This window comes from Thamnophis sirtalis, unplaced genomic scaffold (assembly GCF_051295495.1).
Source record: "Thamnophis sirtalis isolate CommonGarterSnake01/CBP01778 unplaced genomic scaffold, rThaSir2_p1.2 scaffold_12, whole genome shotgun sequence".
Lineage (NCBI taxonomy): Eukaryota > Metazoa > Chordata > Lepidosauria > Squamata > Natricidae > Thamnophis > Thamnophis sirtalis.
Genome location: NW_028261392.1, coordinates 43,802,446 through 43,824,283, shown reverse-complemented (window position 1 = coordinate 43,824,283; position 21,838 = coordinate 43,802,446). Strand labels below are relative to the sequence as shown.

At 39.5% G+C, this 21,838-nt stretch overlaps 1 protein-coding gene across 6 annotated transcripts in view; it reads left to right on the top strand.

Moving 5' to 3' along the window:
* The first annotated feature begins 17,780 nt into the window (after positions 1-17,780).
* The window catches only part of PNPLA4 (patatin like domain 4, phospholipase and triacylglycerol lipase), a 28,888-nt gene continuing 24,830 nt past the window's right edge, over positions 17,781-21,838 (top strand). The window contains exons 1-2 of one of the 6 annotated variants that reach the window (XM_087726873.1): positions 17,781-18,178; positions 21,103-21,293. In XM_087726873.1, coding sequence (XP_087582999.1) covers positions 21,141-21,293 — 153 coding nt within the window. In that variant the 5' untranslated portion in view covers positions 17,781-18,178; positions 21,103-21,140. Of the gene's footprint in view, positions 18,179-18,236; positions 18,575-21,102; positions 21,294-21,838 lie in introns of those variants that run through there. The other 5 variants (XM_014057530.2, XM_087726875.1, XM_014057527.2 and 2 more) reach the window with 5 other exon arrangements.

Genomic DNA, 21,838 nt, shown 5'->3' with positions numbered 1-21,838 from the left:
CAGAGGGGGAGGATAACGTTTCCCCCCTCTAGTAAAGCTGAAAAAGGTCCCAAATGTCTAAGAAAGTAATGTGAAACCGGGAGTCCTCCTACGCCCAGATGTTTAGAGGCCCAGCTGGAAAAGGGCCAAATGGCCAATGGGGGAGATAAACTGAGGCTCCCCACTGTCAATAACAGGCAGTAGAAAAAACTCTTCAAGTCCACCAAGGGAAAAATCCACCCAAACAGGGTTCTGAAGAAGATGATGATAAAGTTAATACAAGGGCTGAGTTGCAGAGGGAGGAGGAGGGAGGGGGGAGGGCGTCTGGAAGGGCTATGGGGGCACCTGAATTCAGGATGAAAAAGTCTAACAGCCATCTTAGTCTCGCAGATGAGCATTAAGTTTAAGCCTTCCAACTCTGACTTAAGTGATGTTAAAGTGCTTAATGCTTAGTAAATGATGTTAAAGTGCTTGTTAAAGTGATGTTAAAGTGCTAATAAAGCCAGCATTTTCCTCTCTGTGCTCTCAATGTTTTCTTCTCAGCCTTTCAGTAACGCAATCTCTCAGTAAGGCAACCCCTCCTCAGTCAGCTCAAGGAACTCCAGGTGCCTTCCGTATCCTCCAAACCTGGTTAATCTGCAAGACGCTCGTATGCTTCTTCCCCAGCACCTCCCCGGGCTCAAAACAAAGCACAAAACAAAAAGCACAGCAGTTCTTTCGGTTGCAAGCTGCCCGTATTGTCTCCGTGCCTCCGTGGGGGGGAAAGGTCGTTCACAGTCTCTGTGGGGGGGAAGGGGGGGAGCCGATCGTAATCTCTATAAGAAACAGGCAGACAAACACCGAGCTCCACAACGGCCATTCCGGGTGGGAGACAAGGTTTACCTCTCCACAAAATATGTGAGATTAAAACTGCCTAGCAAGAAACTTGGGCCGAAGTTTATGGGACCATTCCCCATAGTAAAGATCATCAATTGAAACTGCCTCGATTGTTGGGGAAAATACACCCAGCATTTCATAGCATCCTCTTAAAACCCGTGATTGGATCCACTCTGAGACCACTACCCCGAGAGCCCCTAGGCCCTATGGTAATAGGGGGCTGTTAGGAATATAATTTAATGGTTGGGTTGGCAATATATAAATCATGTAACAATGCTATACCTGTTTCTTTAAATCATGCAGTAAATGTGATTGGTTGCTGTTTCCTCAATCAGCCATAAGATGGAGCCAGAATCACTGTTAGATGCTGATCTGATCTGAGGTTTTGGAAGCTGGCTATTAGAGGTGCCGTAAAGTGATCAGTGTGAGCTATTGTAAGTTTTGCAACTGCTAGCAAACTTTGTGCACCGGACTGTTTGTATGATTATGGACTATGTTATTTGGATTATCCCTTAACTGAAAGACATTGATGACTGACTGTCTTAACCATGTATGACTTGGACTGTTGATGGATTCTGATACCTTTATTTCCATGAAAGTAAAAGCCTATTTAAACTGCAGTGTCTCTGTATGCTGGTTTGTGTGTTCTCCAACACCACTCTCACAATGCTTCTCTGAACGCACTCGCTCTCCCAACGGGGAGCTTACCTAACAGGGGCCAAATCCATTATGAAGTTCAGTGTATCCTTGATTCAAGATGGCACAGGAGACAACTCCAATACTTAATCAAGTGGGCTACCCCTTATCAGAGGCATCTTGGGTGAAAAGTAGAAATATCCAGGCTGCTTGCCTTATAGCAAAATTCCATGCAGAAAATCCAAGCAAGCCTGGGGGAAGGACACATCCGTAAGTTATACACCTGTACTCAAATTGCTTTGTTTTACACAGGTCGCTTTCAGGAAGTGAGGGGAACCGGATGTCAACGTCTAAAGCGTTTCCATGATTACTATCAACTTGAGGAATGGGGGGAAATGCCATGCATACTTTTGGCCAGAGTAAAAGTCTCATATTTCTATACTGGGATGTGAATACGCATGTCCAGAACCCTGCCATAACAACCTGTTGGAGAATGTGATTAATGACCTCAACCAGAGGGAAGGGGACACAGGGGTAAAGTTCAGATGCCATTAAGTGGGATTTAGTTTTGGCTCCACAGAAGTCCGTGCCAAGATGTTAGTCCTAATACATGAATGTTTTTTTTTTTAACCTTGTCTCGAGGCTTGTAAATTAATTAGGCCAACCCTTGGAAATTTCACATGCAGCAGACATGAGCGAGGTGGCCTTCTTTCGTACAGTGATGGCAGGTGGCAGTTTGAATGGGCAGGCAGTGTGAGCGTGATTGCTGCCGCAATCCAAGCAGCCAGTCGCAGGGCGGTTTGCAGCCGCTGGAGGCAGTCTTCTAGGTTGAGCCCGGAGGCGGTCAACCTGGTCTTCCTCCAGGTCATCTAGTGTGACTAGCTCATCTATGAAGCAGGTTCTTTGAGGAGGTGCAATTAGCTGTTGGCACCACTATATTTCTGCCGTAGATTTCTCAGAGAGCTTGGCGGCTCTGGCTTCGTCCACTGCCTGCTGAAGGGTGATGTCTGCTTGGGCTAGCAATCTCCTCTTGAGGCGGATATCGTGGACCCCACAGACGAACTGCTTGACCAGCGGGTCATCAAGATCGATGAATTCGCATTGTATAGTTGCTGTTCGGACAGACTGTAAGAACTGGCTTACAGTCTCAAAGTCTTTTTGAACGCACTGATGGAAAGCGTAGTGGCGGGCTATTCGAGATGGAGTCAGTGAAAAATGACTTTTTAACTTGCCGATGAGTGTGTCCCAGTTCAACTCGTAGATGGCCAAAGGTGAAGCAAGAGCCCTGGCCATGTTGAACATTTTGGGACCACACGAGCTGAGGAAAATACTGCATATTTGTTCCGACAGCAGCTGGTGAAAATTGTTACCGATGAGGAAACACTCGAAGTGTTCAAGGAAACCGGGCTACGATTCGTTGGCCCTACTGAAAGGCGTGAATGGAGGCAACGAAGCCATGGAAGCGAATTGCACTTGAGGTAAAAAAAAATTCTTTTGCACGAAGAGGAATTAAACAATTTTCCTTTTTCTGCAGCTGTTCACTGTAAAACTCTCAGGATCCCATTCTCGTCGCCACTATTAGATTCTGGACTGATTGAGGAGATGTGACTGGCTGAGGTAATTTAGCAATTTAGCAATTTAATAAATTTGTATGCCGCCCAATCCCGTAGGACTCTGGGCGGCTTACAGAAAGATAAAAATTAAAATTAAAAAATAACTTGAGATACAAAGGTAAGTTGAACAGCTTTTATTAACACAGAACAACTCAACAGCAACTATAAACAGATTCAGCATCTCGCCTTGCTTAACAGCTTAACAGCTATTTATACCAGAGCTGTCAAGCAGGACGACCAACAGGAATGCAATAGACAGCCCACGCTTAGCAAGTCGCACCTTAGCTACTCAGGCGCGGGTGAGCTGTTGCCGGCTGTCAATCGCAAGTCAAGGACTTAGCACTTCTTCCCCCCATGAGGATACATGTGCGGCAGTGGCGCATGCATAATCACTCAAAGAGAAGCAGTCGAAGAGGTAAGGTTGCTAGGTTGCTGTGTGTTGTAGTGGAGGTGCAGCCTGTCTAGGGTGGTTTGCAGGTGGCAGTCCATCAGCAGTTCTGCGGGGCTTTTGTTGGACAGGGGGCATGGGATGGAGTGTTGACTGAGAAGGTAAGCCGCCACCTTGTTCGGCCAATCTCCTCGGTCCATTCTGCCTAATGCCTCCTTGGCTGAGCGGACCTCTCATTCCGCTCGACCATTACAAGCAGGGTGGTAAGGGGCGGGTGGTGCATGGCAGATCCCAAGTTTGGCCAGAAATTTCTGGAAGGTTGAGGAGGTGAATTGTGGCCCATTGTTCATCACCAGAGTGTCTGGCAACCCATGGGTTGCAAACAGATGTCGTAGGCTCTGTGTGGTGGACTCTGCAGTGGTAGATGCCATGAGTTCCACCCAATGTGAGTAAGCATCTATGACCACCATGAAATTCTGACCATGGAAGGGACCCATGAAATCTAAATGGGGCCTCAACTAGGGACCCCTGAGAAGCTCCCAATTTCTAACAGGGGCAGCAGGGGGCATGAGGTGGGATTTCTGGCAGGAAGAGCAATGGCCCATCCAAGTCGCTATGTCCTCATCCCACCTGGGCCACCAGACATAGCTGCCAGCCAGGCTTTCATGTGAGCTATGCCTGGGTGATCCTGGTGGAGGCGGTCAAGCACTTGGTGGTGGAGGGAGGGAGGAATAATGACCCTGTCACCCCAGAGCATGCACCCGGAAAAGCTCCAGTTGGCGGGTCTTGAATGGGTGGAAATCGTCGGGCACCTTGCCCAACAGCCACCCTCTCTGTACCCATGTGAACACTTGGGACAGGAGGGGGTCAGCCAGGGAGTGGGCCGCTACATCAGAGAGGTGAGCGGTGGGTGCAAAGAAGCAATGAACAGGACAGAAAGGGATGGGACAGGGCTAGGGTCAGAGGAACTCCGTCCAGCGGGTCATCCTAGGAGATAGGATGGGAGGGGTAGGACGGTCACTGGAACCAGCGAGTCATCGAGATCGATGAATTTGCATTGTATAGCCACTGTTTGGAGAGACTGTAGGAACTGACTTACAGTCTCAAAGTCTTTTTGAATGCACTGACGGAAAGTGTAGCGGCAGGCTATTCGAGATGGAGTCAGTGCGCAATGATTTTTTAATCACCACTATTAGATTTTGGACTGATTGAGGAGACGTGAGACTGGCTGAGGTAAGTTGAACAGCTTTTATTAACACAAAACAACTCAACAACTATAAACAGATTCAGCATCTCGCCCTGCTTGACAGCTATTTATACCGGAGCTATCAAGCAGGATGATCAAGAGGAAAACGATAGACAGTGTGCGCTTAGCCAGCCGTGCCTTAGCCAATCAGGCGCAGCTGTGCTGTTGCCAGCTGTCAATCTTAAGTTGAGGACTTGCATCCGGTTGTAAATCGAGGACTTAGGACCGGTCGCAAGTCAAGGACTTAGCAGCCGGTGCTCATGTACATGTCAGAAACCAGAAGAGCAGCTGGCAACCGTGCGGGTGCCCACAGAAAGGGCTCTGTGTGCCACCTCTGGCATGTGTGACATAGGTTCGCCATCATGGATCTAGATTATAACTATCTGTAAGTGAATCCTTACAATGGCCTACATTTGCAAAGGTTACGCATGAATATCTTTTTAGATAATATGTACAGTATCTCCTGATAAAGAGAAAACACATCATTTTATCTTCACATTTTTACTAGTTTCAGCTAAATGTGTCCATGATTAAAACTATATTTTAGTTTTCCTAATCAACCTACTTCCAGTTAGGTGGGCTTTCACCTCCCATTCTCCCTAGTGAGTATGAGATTGACTACAATTTGAATTAAAAGCTAAAAACAACTCCCTTTTTATGACCCTGTAATCCCTTAATTCAGTTTAGTGTCAGGGTGACTGGGTGAATGTAAGAGTTTACTGGTCAGATGTCCTTCCTGATGCTTGTGCAGAATTCACAGCAGACATTTTTCTTTGCGTCCTACCATAGGAAAAAAACATCTGCCTCTATCTAGGATTGAACTCTCAACTTGCTCAGTGGGATGCACCCATGTTCAACACTAGGCCACCATGCCACTCTGGAAACTAAATATCAACAACTCTTCCATAATACTGATAATTCCTTTCCTTTCTTCACAGGGAAGGGATCATATTGGATTCTATTCATCCCTAGCCCAATGGTTACTGTCCAATGGATTTTTAAGTCAGCAGATGCTATCTTTTTCATTCCTTGTTGTCTGCAGTTGGCAGCACATCAAACTAGCAGCTAAACCTATTGTAGATCTAATCAGTATTTAGGAAAAGAGAGATTTACCCAGTTTTAATTTGTCAGTTAAATAGCAACGTGCTTGGCAGCACCAGTTATAACATTTTAAACTGTGTTTCTCTTGATGCCCTTGGAAGTGTTAAAATTAGACTTAAAAAAAATCTAGGTCATTGAGCCCTGATTTCAAATTTGTAAATAAGTGGTAATGAACACAATGACCTATTTGAGTCCTATGGGATGTTACTATTTTAATTTTACCATACTAATTTTAAAATTATTATTTGAAATCTTATGTAAAATAGTAATCTGGGGAACTCAATAAGGGGGGACTCCACCTACTAATGGAGGAAAATGTATGTTCCTTTTTTGTCTTTTTTTTTACTTTAATTTTTATTACAAGGCCAACTTTGTTATATTAGATATGGAGCCGACCTCTTTTTGCAACAGATTTGGGGTTATCCTTAATATCCAATAACTTATCAATATTGTCATGTGCCTTAAAATAGTTTATTTCATCATGAAATGAATTACAGGTAGTGTTAACTGAATAACTACTCATTTGGTGACTGTTTGAAGTTATTGTGGCATTGAATGATGGGGACTTATACCAGGTCCTCATATTTGAAGCCGGTGTAACACAACAGACTTCTGATCCTGTGATTGTGATTCAAACCTTTGGCAAACAGCTCACAATATCACTTCAGCATTCCATAGTCACATCATCGCCATTTGAAACCTTCCTTGCTGGCTTCTGACAAGTGAAGTCAATGAGGAAGCCAGCAGGAAAGGTCAAAAATGATAATCACATGACTGTAAGTCACTGCAATTGCGCAGGATTTACCTAATGAAAGCAACTACATCTTTCACAACTGCCATTTTGTTAATACAGTCATGTGTCATCACAGCACACAACATTGCTTAGCAACAGAATTGCTAATCCTTTTACCACTGTTAAGTGAGGACTATGTTTTGACTCAAACTCTAAATTGCTTGAGCAGTTTTTGCTTCAGCATAATCATGTTATTTCATGGAGTGAAATTGTTTGTTTATAATATCTCATAACTGCTTTTATTTATAATATAAACAATAACTTAATATAACTTTTGTCGCTATTTATGTTTTGTAGGACCTCAGCATTATAATTTCATTATGTTACAGTTATTTCAAGTGGGAAAACAGAGGCAGTTAAAAGAAATTTGTTCATTATTGACCCAAGGGCAATTACTGGGTCCATTCATAGATAAACGTTAACATATAACATATAACATACCTGTACTAACATATAGAGTACATCTATGAAAGGATATGAAAGTGGAGTTGGTTTCCATAAAATGTAATATTTTTATTATATTGTATTAAAGCAAATTTAAGTACAATAAAAGTCAGTTTCATCATAGGAGAGGACTACATTCAGATAACAGTACTCAGTCTGTTATGTTAGTTAGAACATATTGGTAGGATTTCATTCTCCCTTTTTTGTCTATAACACTTTCAAATAGAGAATGTATTTGTATATTTATTAACACATTTTGAACACTCTTCATTAAAAGTAATCCTAAAAAAAATGTACAGGTGAAACTCGAAAAATTAGAATATCGTGCAAAAGTTCATTTATTTCAGTAATGCAACAAAAGATGAAATTAATATATGAAATAGACTCATTACATGCAAAGCAAGATTACATGCAAGCCGTGATTTGTCATAATTGTGATGATTATGGCTTACAGCTTATGAAAACCCCAAATCCACAATCTCAGAAAATTAGAATATTGTGAAAAGGTGCAATATTCTAGGCTCAAAGTGTCCCACTCTAATCAGCTAATTAAGCCATAACATCTGCAAAGGGTTCCTGAGCCTTTAAATGGTCTCTCAGTCTGGTTCAGTAGGAATCACAATCATGGGAAAAACTGCTGACCTGACAGGTGCACAAGCAGCAGGGATGACCCCAGCTTGCAGAGGATTGTCAGGAAAAAGCCATTCAAAAGTGTTGGGGACTTTCACAAGGAGTGGACTGAGGCTGGAGTCAGTGCATCAAGAGCCACCACACACAGACGGATCATGGACATGGGCTTCAAATGTTGTATTCCTCTTGTCAAGCTGCTCCTGAAGAACAAACAACGTCTGAAGCGTCTTACCTGGGCTAAAGAAAAACAGACCTGGTCTGTTGCTCAGTGGTCCAAAGTCCTCTTTTCTGATTAGAGCAACTTTTGCATCTCATTTGAAAACTAAGGACCCAGAGTATGGAGGAAGAATGGAGAAGCACAAATACTGCAAGATGCTTGAAGTCCAGTGTGAAGTTTCCACAACCTGTGTTGATTTGGGGAGCCATGTCATCTGCTGGTGTTGGTCCACTATGCTTCATTAAGTCTAGGGTCAACGCAGCTGTCTACCAGGAAATTTTGGAGCACTTCATGCTTCCTTCTGCAGATGAGCTTTATGGGGATGCTGACTTCATTTTCCAGCAGGACGTGGCACCTGCCCACACTGCCAAAAGCACCAAAACCTGGTTCAATGACTGTGGGATTACTGTGCTTGATTGGCCAGCAAACTCGCTTGACCTGAACCCCATTGAGAATCTATGGGGCATTGCCAAGATGAGAGACATGAGACCGAACAATGCAGAAGAGCTGAAGGCCACTATTGAAGCATCCTGGTCTTCCATAACATCTCAGCAGTGCCACAGGGTGATAGCTTCCAGGCCACGCCGCATTGAGGTAATAATTACTGCAAAAGGGACCCAAACCAAGTACTGAGTACATATGCATGCTTATACTTTTCAGAGGTCCGATATTGTTCTATGTACAATCCTTGTTTTATTGATTGCATGTAATATTCTAATTTTCTGAGATTGTGGATTTGGGGTTTTCATGAGCTGTAAACCATAATCATCACAATTATGACAAATCACGGCTTGAACTATCATGCTTTGCATGTAATGACTCTATCTCATATATTAGTTTTACCTTTTAAGTTGCATTACTGAAATAAATGAACTTTTGCACGATAAAGAGCCGAGGTGGCGCAGTGGTTAAATGCAGCACTGCAGGCTACTTCAGCTGACTGATGTTCGGCTGTTCAAATCTCACCGGCTCAGGGTTGACTTCCATCCTTCCGAGGTGGGTAAAATGAGGACCCGGATTGTTGTTGGGGGCAATATGCTGACTCTGTAAACCGCTTAGAGAGGGCTGAAAGCCCGATGAAGCGGTATATAAATCTAACTGCTATTGCTATTGCTATTCTAATTTTTTGAGTTTCACCTGTATTAGTTTAAAAGAAAAGTTTAGAATTTTATAAAGGATGTATACAAGATGAAAAAATTATTCTATGAGGATTAACTTGGAGGGAGTGATTTTTAATAGTGAACTATGGAAAAAGTGAAAAAGGGTTTGATTTCAGAAATGTTTTTAAAGAAAAGTTTAATGTTTTAAAATGGTTGAAAAAAATATTTTCCCTTTAAGGTTAAAGAATATGAAATAAATTTGTTAATATAAATGGTGATAGTTTATAAAGAAATAAATATTTCCACAGCAAGGAAGATAAAGCAAAAATTGTTAAATTGTTTTATTCAAAGAGAATATATATAATTATGTTTTTTATTTAGATATCACTTCTAGATTTTGTGCTTATGATGAAAAAAAAGAAGCTTTGACTTTAGATTTTGCCAATTAGATAGAATTGTTGTTATAGAAATGGCTACCATAGTTATATACTAATATTTAAAAGTAAAAAGTTGAGGCAGAAATGTTATCTTGTACTGTGCTAAACAGTTGAAAGTCAATGTGTTCCCTTAATTTCCTCTCTTTTTCCTTCCCTTCCTTTTTTTCTTTTTCTTTGTATTTTATATATTGATAAAATAAAACAATAAAAGTCATTAAGTATGCCTTAGAAGGCAATCTTTTATTTGCACTTAACAAGTTAATGAAATAAGTGCTGTCAGGAACTACTATTGTGAGGGCTAAGAGTGAAAATGAATCTAGACAAATTAGAAATGGTAATAGTACAATCTTGGAGTTGAATGATTTAGCCAGGAATTATTCTGCTAAGGAAAGTTGTTTTGAACCCTGTTTGCCTTTTTATCTTAAAAAAAAAAAAAAAAAAAAAGACTACCGGTAAATTAAAGCCACTTTTTCTTACCTGTTTCTTGCTAGCACCTGCAATCAATTGAGCTTCATAATCTGGAAATTTCACTACTGTGATAGGTTCCACATTGAAGGTATCTTTGTGGAACAACAGTACAGCTTTTATTACAGCAAATATAGTTGTAAATGAATATAAATTTAATAAATAAAAATAAATAAAGGCTGACCAACTGCCATGCTTCTTATGGATAGGGGAGATTCTAGTCCTGGGATGGCGAACATATGGCATGCAGAGCCATTTCTCAGGGCACACGAGGCACGCATGTGCGCGCTGGCAGCTGAGTTCAGCCTTTTTTAAAGCCATTTTTGCCCTCCCCAAGCTCCAGAGGCTTTATAGGAGTCTGGGGAGGGCGAAAATATCCTCCCCCACCTCCGGGAGGCCCTCCAGAGGCTTCACGGAAGCTCCTGAAGCCTCTGGAATTCAAAAATCCAGCCCTATGGGCAAACCGGAAGTTCGGGAACAGACTTCTGGTTTGCTTGTAGGGTCAGTTTAAGCCCTCTGGAGGGACCTTCAGGAGGCTTCCCTAAAGCCTCTGGAGGGCTTAAACCGGCCCTATGAGCAAACCAGTTTGCTCATAGGGTCTTTTTAGTCCTCCGGAGGCTTCCCTAAAGCCTCTGGAAGGCTTAAACCGGCCCTACGAGCAAACCAGTTTGCTCATAGGGTCTTTTTAGTCCTCCGGAGGCTTCAGGAAAGCCACCTGAAGGTCCCTATAGCCTCCGGAGGGTTTAAACTGACCCTATGAGCAAACTGGAAGTTAGTTCCTGAACTTCCGGTTTGACCATAGGGCTGTTTTTTTGCGTTCCGGAGGCTTCAGGGAAGCCTCTGGAGGGCCTCGGGGGGGGGGGAGGCTGTTTTCACGCTCCCCAGGCTCCTATATAGCCTCTGGAGTCTTGGGAGAGCAAAAAAAACATGCAAAAAATGGGGAGGAGCGCCTCTCATGCACGCATGCACACTGGGGTGGATCACATGTTGCATTATGGGTGCAGCATGCCCGCGCATGACCCCCCCGTACGCTCCCCCCTTTCATGGCACACGAGCCCAAAAAAGGTTCACCATCACTGTTCTAGTCATATTCATTTGGACTCAACATTTAAATATCTTGCTAGGTTCAATTAAGGTGCTGATGTCCTTCACTAAGAAAGTCTCTTTTTTTCTCTCACAACTGTTTTTGATTTTCTTGAGTACCAGTTTTATGTCATGAAACAAATTTCTGTATCAGCCTTCTTCAGATGCCTTCTAGATGTATTAATTAGACAATAATCCTCACTGGCGTTGTTGGATGAGGATGTAAATATTAGTCTAACATAATTGGAAGGCACTATATTTAGAAAATATGGCTTTAAATCAATTGCTGTTAGACTGTGAAATGAAGTCTTTATGATATTCTTAGTGCTGCCTTTTCAGCATTCTGGGTTAAATAAAACATGTCTGCTATTTTGTCTGTCACAAGTTTTGCTTGTTTTCATTTGTGATAGTTTAGGTAAAGCTAACTGCTTCATTTATCTATAAGTTGCAAACAAGTTTCAAATGGAATATAAATGTATTCTTGTTGACTCTTAAATAGTTTTTATTAAACAGATGGTATACAGGATGGTAGAATTTTTTTCATGTTGGTTTCACTGCTATCTTTAATGTGGGGTACAGCAAATCCCTATTAATTAGGGTTTGCATTATAAAAGAAGTAGCAGGCAATTAAACTGCTATCAAACAAATAAAAATTAAATTTAAATTTACAGAGGAGACGGTGAAATAATTGTTTGTTGTTTGCAGATTTTATTGAACTCTTGAAGATTCTGTTAATGTAACCTTACAATAAAAGCAGAATTAGTTCATCTAGTCATGTTACCTTGGAGGAACTGACTTGCAAATTTCTGTTAATATAACTGTCAGGGTTCCAAGTAACAGCTCATAGGAAATCACATCTCCAAGGCAGTGTTCCTCAAAGTATAGATTTATTAGGCATGTTATATTTACACAGCTGGTAAAAATCCAAATCTAAAGTCCCCGGAATTTTCCCCACCCAGTTCAAAATCCAAAGTTTTACTCCACATTGCCCACAACCATCACATGCCCCAATCAGGTCTCTCTCCCCATACCAGATGCCTCCCATCCATGCCCTTCCAAGTGCTGGTGACAGTGATCTTGGTTCCCAGGAGAAAGAATATTATTTTGGCTACATATCCCCCTCAGCTATCTCTACTCCCCTTTCCCATAACTCCAGGCAGCCTCACTATGGAAACCCTGAAGATGCTCCAAAGATGGCTCCATTGTTGACAATAATATAGAATTAGTTCATCTAGTTGTATTTCCTGTCTCGTTTACCTAAGAGGGCTGGTATCAATCTTACCAGTATAAACTTCCTGCCACCACTTTTAACTTAGAGCGGGTGTTTCCTAAGTTTCTCTCTCTGAATCAGTGATGGGTTGCTCCCGGTTTGGACTGAATCGGGCGAACCAGTAGTGGCGGTGGTGGGAGGCTCTGCCTACCTGCCCGGATGCTTCTGCGCATGCATAGAAGCGTTGGGCACGTGTGTGAATGCGCACGCATGCACAAGCGAACCAGTAGTAGACAAAATTGAAACCCACCATTGCTCTGAATGTTAGCTCCTTGGGGGGCCCTCCCCATCTTGTCTGATTTTTTTCACAGACAGCATATTTTCTCCCATCTCCCAAGGCCATCCTGTTGTAGAGAGTTTTGCTACAGCAGCTTTTATGTGCAGACTTCCTAAAAGCGAACGTTTGCAATTTCTATATATGAACAGCTAAAGCTTAATATCATGAGATCCTAGTTTGGTTCAGGCTTGAGGCCTACTCTGGTTCAGCCTGCTCTCTCAATCCACACATTAAATTATAAATATAGACTTAAACTAATGAAATAATAAAACACTGCATGAGATGCATAAGTATACTAATAATCTAGTTCTGAGGGTTTTTTTTTAAAGGCCACATATATTTCTCATATCTCAACAACAGATTAGATTTGCTCACTTTTTAGCAGAAAGTGTAAAGAAAATTGTTACAAGATGAAGTTGCAAACCAAATTTTACACATTTATTCCAAAACTTGGGAATGTCTCTTTCAATCTATGAACTAGAGAGGTTTCCTTGATCTGGTGTCTTTCCACCTAAAAGAGAAAAAAGTGTTGCATTTCTACAACCTACTTTATCAGAAATGTTTAGTGAAGTTTTTGAATAGATTGCTGTCATTTTCACAAAAAATCAGATCTGACAGCATCTTTTTTAACAAATTTAATTAATGTATATATAAGCATACGCCTTTTGATGAAATTTGGAAATCAGGAAATACACTCCCAGTCTGATTTTCTACCACCATAGACATGGCTCTTTTCCTACAATGGCTTTATTTTCATAAGACAAGTTCAGGATCTTATTGTTACGAATATGGATATCTTTGTTTTATAAATATAGATCCTAAGATTTCACAGCTATCTGGGCCTACAGAAATTATTATCTGTGCTTGGGTTGCATGACATTGTCAAGGTTGTTATGTTAGAATTTTAATCGACCTAATTGCTTTAATTCATCATCAGGAAAATCCAAATGTTTCTTTCATGGGGTAAGGAAGGCATGTACTGTTGAGAAAGCTTTTAATATGGATTCTTAAGTCCAATAGTTAGCCGGCTGATTGGGTTGGCCTAGAGGACTATTCTTTAATTCCTAAATAATAATTTAATAATTATTATTTATTATAATATATTATATATAGTTATATAATTATAATTATTAATGTTGGTGTCATCAGCTTTGTTAAAGTGTCTAATTGGTTTTAAAATCTTTTACTCATGCTAATAGAAGCTTTGTATGAAAATCTATTATGTCCAGATGAAACTTCCATTTCTGGACTCCTTTTGATAATATTTTGTTTATTATTCAGATTATTGAAAAAGATGCAATGGTTTACATTTGTGTGTGTGTGAGTGAGAGAGAGAGAACAAGCTGTATTCCAATAATTTTAATTGTATTGGCATTAGATGTTATCTCTCTCTGTCTCTCTCACACAAAGTATGCATGCATCTTGAGTTAATAGCAATAGCACTTAGACTTATGTAGCTCTTCACTGTGCTTTTACAGCCCTCTCTAAGCAGTTTACAGAGTCAGCATATTTTCCCCAACAATCTGGGTCCTCATTTTACCCACCTTGAAAGGATGGAAGTTTGAATCAACCTTGAGCCTGGTGAGATTTGATCTGCAGCCTGCAGTACTGCATTCTAACCATTGTCACACACACACAGTATCACAATTCATTATTGTATTATACAGGAAAAATAGGTGTCTCTTTTGGCCACTGCTGATAAATTCCATTTATTATTTCAATCATTTGAAATAATTGCAGATGTCTTTGATGACTTTTCTTTAATTTGTTTTAGTGGCAAAAAGGGGAAAATCCATTTAATTTTGAATGCCATTTTGTTTGTGAATTAAATTTCATGTCCTTTTTCTTCCTTTTCTACCTTCTCCTTTGTTATATTATTCTTTCATTCTAGTTAGATATGCTCCTCCACTCAACCACACTCATCCACATTATCTGGATTCGGGACAAGTAGCTATAGGAACTTTGGGGGCAAGTGATCATGCAATACTGGAATTCAACATTATGCAAACATAAGTAGTAGAACAAAGTCAAACTAGAGTATTGGACTTTAAGAGAGCTAATTTGAATAAACTTAGAGAGAGCTTGGGAAGAATTCCATGGATGAGAATCCTCAAGGGTAAAACAACTCAAGAAGCTTGGGAAATTTTGAAAAATGAGATTATAAAAGCCCAGTCTAGCACAATTTAATGAAGAAAAAAAATAACAGCTCCCAAAAGAAACCAGCATAGCTGCATAAAGAACTCTCTGACAAATTGAAAGACAAATGGATAAATATAAAAAGTGGAAAGGGGAGTTCATAATTAAGGCAGAATATCAGCAAATAGCCCGAGCCTGTAAAGATGAAGTGAGGAAAGCTAATGCTCACAATGAAGAAATGCTTGCCACAAAAGTAAAAAATAACAAAAAAAGCTTCTTCCAACATGTTAAAAACAAGAAAAAAGTTAAGGAAACAATTGGTCCATTGCTGAGAGAAAGTGGCGAGAAGGTGACAAGCAACAGGGAGAAAGCAGAACAATTTAATTCATTTTTTGCATCTGTCTTTACACAAAGGGAAAAAGCAGTCCAACCTACCAAAAACAGCATCACAAAAATCAGGTTAGGAACACAACTTGAAATAGGGAAGAAAATAGTAAGTGAGCACCTATCTACCCTAGATGAGTTCAAATCACCAGGACCAGATGGATTACACCCCAGGGTTCTGAAGGAACTGGCAGACAGAACCACTGAACTATATCTCTCAGAGATCTTGGAGCACCAGAGAACTGCCAGAGGACTGGAAAACAGCTGATGTGATTCCCATCTTCAAAAAGGGGAAAAAATAGATCCAGGAAACTATAGACCTATCAGCCTGACCTCAATACCAGGGAAGATTCTGGAAAAGATAATCAAGCAACGAATTAGTGAACACCTAGAAGTAAAAAAAGTAATAGCCAAAAGCCAACATGGGTTTGTCAAAAACAGATCATTCCAGACTAATCTTATTGCATTCTTTGACAAAGTGACAAAATTATTGGACCGTCAATATAGTTTACTTGGACTTCAGCAGGGCATTTGATAAAGTAGACCATAACCTACTACTAGATAAAGTAGAAAAATGTGGGTTAGATAGCATCACCACCAGATGGATTCTTAACTGGCTGACCAACCACACTCAACGTGTAATCCTCAATGGAACTGCATCTACATGGAGGGAAGTATACAGTGGAGTACCCCAAGGCTCTGTTTTAGACCCAGTACTCTTCAACATCTTCATCAATGATTTGGATGAGGGAATAGATGGGGGACTCATCAGATTTGTAGATGACACCAAGCTGGAAGGAATAGCCAACATTCCAGAAGATAGGCTCAAGATACAGAAGGATCTTGACAAACTTGAACATTGGGCACTATCTAATAAAATGAAATTCAATGGTGAAAAGAGTTAAGGTTCTCTATTTAGACAAGAAAAACAAAATGCACAGGTACAGTATAGGAGATACCTTGCTCAATAGTAGTAACTCTGAGAGGGATCTTGGAGTTCTAGTGGACAACCATTTAAATATGAGCCAGCAGTGTGCAGCAGCTGCCAAAAAAGCCAACACAGTTCTAGGCTACATAAACAGAGGGATAGAATCAAGATCACATGAATGCCTTTATAATGGCTTGGTAAGGCCACACTTGGAATACTGCATTCAGTTTTGCTTGCCACGATGTAGAAAAGATGTGGAGACTCTAGAAAGAGTGCAGAGAAGAGCAACAAAGATTAGGGGACTGGAGACTAAAACATATGAAGAAGAGTTGCAGGAACTGGGTATGCCTAGTTTAATGAAAAAAAGGACTAGGGGAGACATGATAATAGTGTTCCAATATCTCAGGAGTTGCCACAAAGAAGAGGGAGTCAAACTATTCTCCAAGGCACCTGAGGGTAGAACAAGAAGCAATGGGTGGAAATCAAGGAGAGAAGCAACTTAGAACTGAGGAGAAATTTCCTGACAGTTAGAACAATTAATCAGTGCAACAGCTTGCCTCCAGAAGTTGTGAATGCCCCAACACTGGAAGTCTTTAAGAAGATGTTGGATAGCCATTTGTCTGGAATGGTATAGGGCTTCCTGCCTAGGCAGGGGGTTGGACTAGAAAACCTCCAAGGTCCCTTCCAACTCTGCTATTGTATTATATTAAGTCATTTGTAAGACAATTTCAGCCTGTGAAAAATTATTGGAAAAGTGATTGTAAAAATATGTGTGTGGACCCAGGTAGGATCTAAATTGAATTTGAGATAGTTCCATGCTTGAAAGATGTATTAATCACTACTTGCAATGAGGAAGCAATGGCTTACAAACACACAAACACACACACAAATGGCAGAGGGAAAAAACCACTTAATGTTTACAGTATACATTAGCAGTCTTATTTTCTTTCCACCCTATATCCACATGATTTGCTGTATCTACTCATTGTATATTTAAAGCATTCTCATGTGTTTACAATACACAATAATTGAGTTATTTAAATAGTTCCACAAGTCTCATTTTCAAGGCTTGCTGTGTCAGTACAAACTTTCTTTTTTGAATTGTAAGAATTAATAGCTAAGCTGACTTTATCTTCACCTCTAGATTCTCTTAGGGATCTAAAACTGGTTTTAACAAAAGACTGAAAAGCGCCACAGTATTTTTGTTGCTGTTTTATTTCCAGAATGCTACTGTTTTCTCAATTTGAAAAATAAAGGCGAATATCTTGAAAATTGTGTTAAAAATTTATCAATTTATTAAGCTTTTGTATTGTATAAGAATTGTAGAACTCTCTCATCAAGCTTCAGCCACTGTCAGGATCTTATAGATTAAGGAGTCAAACATTTTGAAAAAGTGACAATAGATGGAGGTTATGATCCATCACCAGATGATGAAATTTATTAGATGTTTATGCTTTGCCAGATTATCCTAGTGTACGTTTGCCTTTTTTAGTAGGCAGGCAAAGACAGTTATAAATATATCTCTGGATGACAGCCACTTCCCATTTTCATTTTCTGGGACTCTCCATGGGGACATGTAAATTTTCATTTATACATTTTTTATATAAATACTAATGTAAACAAACCAGTTATTACAGCTTCTTACTCCTTACATGTTAACAATGTCATCAACAAATATTAAATATTCAGACTATCAGATCTGGGTTGGAGAATTTAGTAACCTGTAGTTTCGTACGGATCTTAATTTTGCTGGCGACTAGACTAGAGGTTGTCCGCATTTTTACAATGGGAAGCAAGCAAGCAAGCCTAATACCTCCTCTATTGATAGCCTGCTGCATCTTCCTCCTGCTTCAAATTTCCCCTTTTCTCCCAATCGCAGCAGCTCACACGGCTGTTTTACACTTGAGAAAAAGTGGGAATCTCTCGCGAACTAATAAAAAGAGCTAATGAATTTAATATAGTAATTAATGTAAGAAACCCACTTGCGAAGGCCCAGCGAGAGGGGAATAGAAAAACTTTTCCTTTCGTGCTGGATCTGTCTCTTTAAGAACGACGCGGTACCTGTGTGGAATCAGCCGCCCGCGTTAAGGTAAACGGAGGGCACGAAATAGCAGGACGCGGCTCTCTTTGGAGGAAGAAAAGAGGCGAAGAGGCGGAAGGGAGGAGTAAGCGGAGGTATATTATGGAGGGTCTATTGTTTGCCTTGCGCTCCGCCAAGTGCTGAAATTGAAAAATGCGGATTCAAGCCTTTTTCTTAGCCTTGGCTACGTTTCTTCGAAATTAATCCATTTAGCTCCTTTCAGCCCCAAATGAGGTTCTCGGAATAAAATAAGATGCTAAAATAGATATTTTATAATCGGGACTCGCTTGGAGATTTGACCTGTTGGTCGGGACTCGCTTGGAGATTAAAGTCGCCATTAATCATTAGGCTGTGTTCGCAGAGACGAGCATTTCGGCTTCTGAATATTGCCTCAACCCTTCTGTCTCTTGTTCAAACGTTCAGGGCCCTCTGGTGTTGGCCATTTGGCCAGCCGTGCTAGCTGGCAGTAGTACGCAAGGAGGACCCTCTCTGTGAGTTCTGGCTTTTAAATTGCTAGATTATGCTAGTCCTATGGAGAGCAAGCCCAATTATTTATGTTTTTTCAGCAGGAAACAGTCGAGTTTTGTGTCACCTTAAAGGCCAGCACCGTTATCATAAAATAATTCCGTTGAATGCAATTCATTTGGTGGAGTGGACTTGTCAAAAGAGGATTAGTACTCTTATAAAAAGAACAAAGGTGAATTAATGGCTTATAAACGGGAACGTTGCTGAGATACAGCTGAATCTTTTCCCATTTCTCCTCCCTCATAATGACTTTAATAGGCTGGAAGCTTTGGTTAAAGTGCATGAAAAGCTGTAGCAACATAAAAGGAATCTTAAAATTCAGAGACAATGACCTTTCAGCATTGATTCTGCACTATTCGAGAGAGTAAAATTCACCTTTTGAGTCCTTCTGGGAAACCGGGAAGATTACTGCCAAATAAGATGGTTGTTCAGCCTGTGGTTTGCCAGTTTTATAGCAGACCCGGTCAATATGGTAGCGATGATTTAAATTCAGTTACTTGATTAAGCTCATTAGATTTATTAGCCTTGCACAAAAGCGCTGGGCGGTTTAGCTGAAAAAGTGATAAATTATAATGCCTTAAATCTCTGGACTGTTGGTTCAGTCTTTGTCCTTGTTAGTAATGCCTTAATAACCAATTGTGAGTGACACTAATGGCTGCTTCTCTGTTCCAGATTGAGGCATCTTGGCCTAAAATTCTTTACTGCTCTATTTTTTCCTGTTGAATAAGTAAGGGAAAGCCAAAACAGACGTAATGGCTACAGGGAAGAAAAAAATGGTGCTTTATCTGATTATACCAACTGAAAGTTTGAACAGTGGCAAACTGGAGGCTCAATACTTCCTCATCAAGCAACATGAGTTACACGTGCTATGTGTTTAAAATATGTATCAGTGGAAGTGGCAATATAACTGCATACTGTATATGTGGTCAACTATACAACTATATTTTGTGGTCAACTATACAACTATATTTTGACTATTATACTGTAGTCAAAAATAAGAAATCTGCACACTTGCAAACTGGCTCCTATCTAGAAGTGAAATGTGGTTATATTGCCACTTCCCCAAGCCAGTTTAGTTGAATCAAATGTATCAGGTTTTTTTGCAAATAGTTTAGTTTTATTCATAGCTACCTAGCAAAACAGCAATATACAAATTTTAAATAAAACTTGGAAAATTAGAAGACTAAGCTAATAGAAATCAAGAATGAATAAATAATAGGCATGTTTTCCTAATATGTTGCATTTTGGTACAACAGCAAATATCATTTCCTATGCTGTTTTGAAAAAGTCTTGTGTTTTTTTAAAACCGCAATAAACAGGAATCTGATTGATAATGGTTTATCTCATTTTAATGTTTTGCTTGATAAACAGATAAAGGAATTGACTGGGAGAAAAGGCAGCCTGAAGTTATGAAAGCTTAATATAACATTATTAAACATATATGCACTGGGTATCAAAAGTATAAATAGGCATTACCAACATTGTTAGATGTTGTACTGGCAATAATTCTGATTTTTAAAGTGCAGCGTATGGCCCGTAGTTCATAGAACTTGAGTTGCATTGCTAAAGATATGGAAATAGCCTTACTAGATTAGATTCCTTAATTCTTCTTTTCATGCTTTGAGAATAAAATCTGTTAAACTCTATGAGGTTTACTTCAGAGAAGATAAGGTTTGAAGTATACTTTATGTGTTTATTAATATTCATGAGTCTTAGCCATGAAGTTTGAATAATGAATTGCAACATACTTTGCTATCCTCACCTTTCACTAAGGAAAGCTTTTTTTTAAAAAAAAAACAATTGCATTTCTGTTCTGCCAAAATCAATTAATAACATTGTTCTGGAATAAAAACCTAAGTAATGAAATTAATAATATAAATGCTTTCTTGGTAGAGCCTGCAATTTGTATGCATGTACATATGCATAACAAAATCCTTTCATGTTATGAGAAATGATAAAATTCCTACAAAGCCTATTTTTATTTAAAATCCTAATATTGGCATGACTGGGATATCTATTGCATTAAGCTTATTATGATATTCTGAGCTTGATTTTTGTAAAATTTTAAAATCTTGTTTTCATGTATATGCAACTTGTGTTTAAGGCATGGGGTTGAATCTTAAACATAATAACGTTCTTTTTAAAACGGGGTCATCCTTGAATGATACTAAGGAGGCTTGGAATTCTGGTCTTGGAACTCTTAATATATATGCTGCATTTCATATTTTCCTACACAATTAGTTCATTTTTGTTGTATCTAGTTTACTGTAATTAATTACACAGTTTTTATAACATCTTGGTAACCATTGGTTTATGTAGTGAAGTCCTTGGTGTTCTCTGAGTTTGGTTGTTTACTTGCAGATATTTTGTTAACCTGACTAGGTAAATTTCAATTTTCTTATCAGAAAAATCAAGAATGTCACGTTTGTATTCTTCCTGAATAACACTTCTAATACTCCTTTAAGTGCCTCATTCTTTCTTTCCTTATGGGCAGCAAGATTCATATTCTATAAACTGGACACATTTAAAGGCATGTGGGCTACCAAAAGGATATATAGATCCCTAAGACAGAGGCTGCAGTTGAAGCAAGTTGGACTGCACAATTCTCTATGTAGAGTCAAATGTTTTGAGAAATCTGATCAGTATTATGTTTTACAAGCTTTTCATCTTTTATCCACATGCAGTGTAAGTATTAATTCTTACCTTCATGTGAAAGAATAAGAAACTTTAATTATTGGATTCTCAAATATTCTACCAATTCTGAATGTCATGTTAAATTTATTATGTTGTGAAGGCTTTTTGAAAAAATTTTGCCCTCTAAAATGTGGCTTAATAAATGCATGCATTTAATTTTTGAATACATAATATGCAAGGAGTCCTGTAGGAAGGGGAAAATATATTATTAATTTATATAAATTATCATTTGTGTGAAATGTACTTTTCTAGAAAATGAATTATAAGAGTATTCTTGCAAACCCATGTTTTATTTGGGGAATCACAAGTACATGGAAGTGAAAAAAATGCTTAAAGTGGAAATATTTCAAGATTGTCAGAATAGTTTGTGCTGTTTGATGGGATTTCATGGGATTGGTCTCTGTTTATGCAACCTTAATCTTTTAAAATGAACACATATAAAACATATATTCTCTGGATCTTTGCCTATCTTTGCTTTTTTGGGGTGCATGGGAAAGCCATAACAAAAAAGTCCATAATTATTATATCCAAACAAT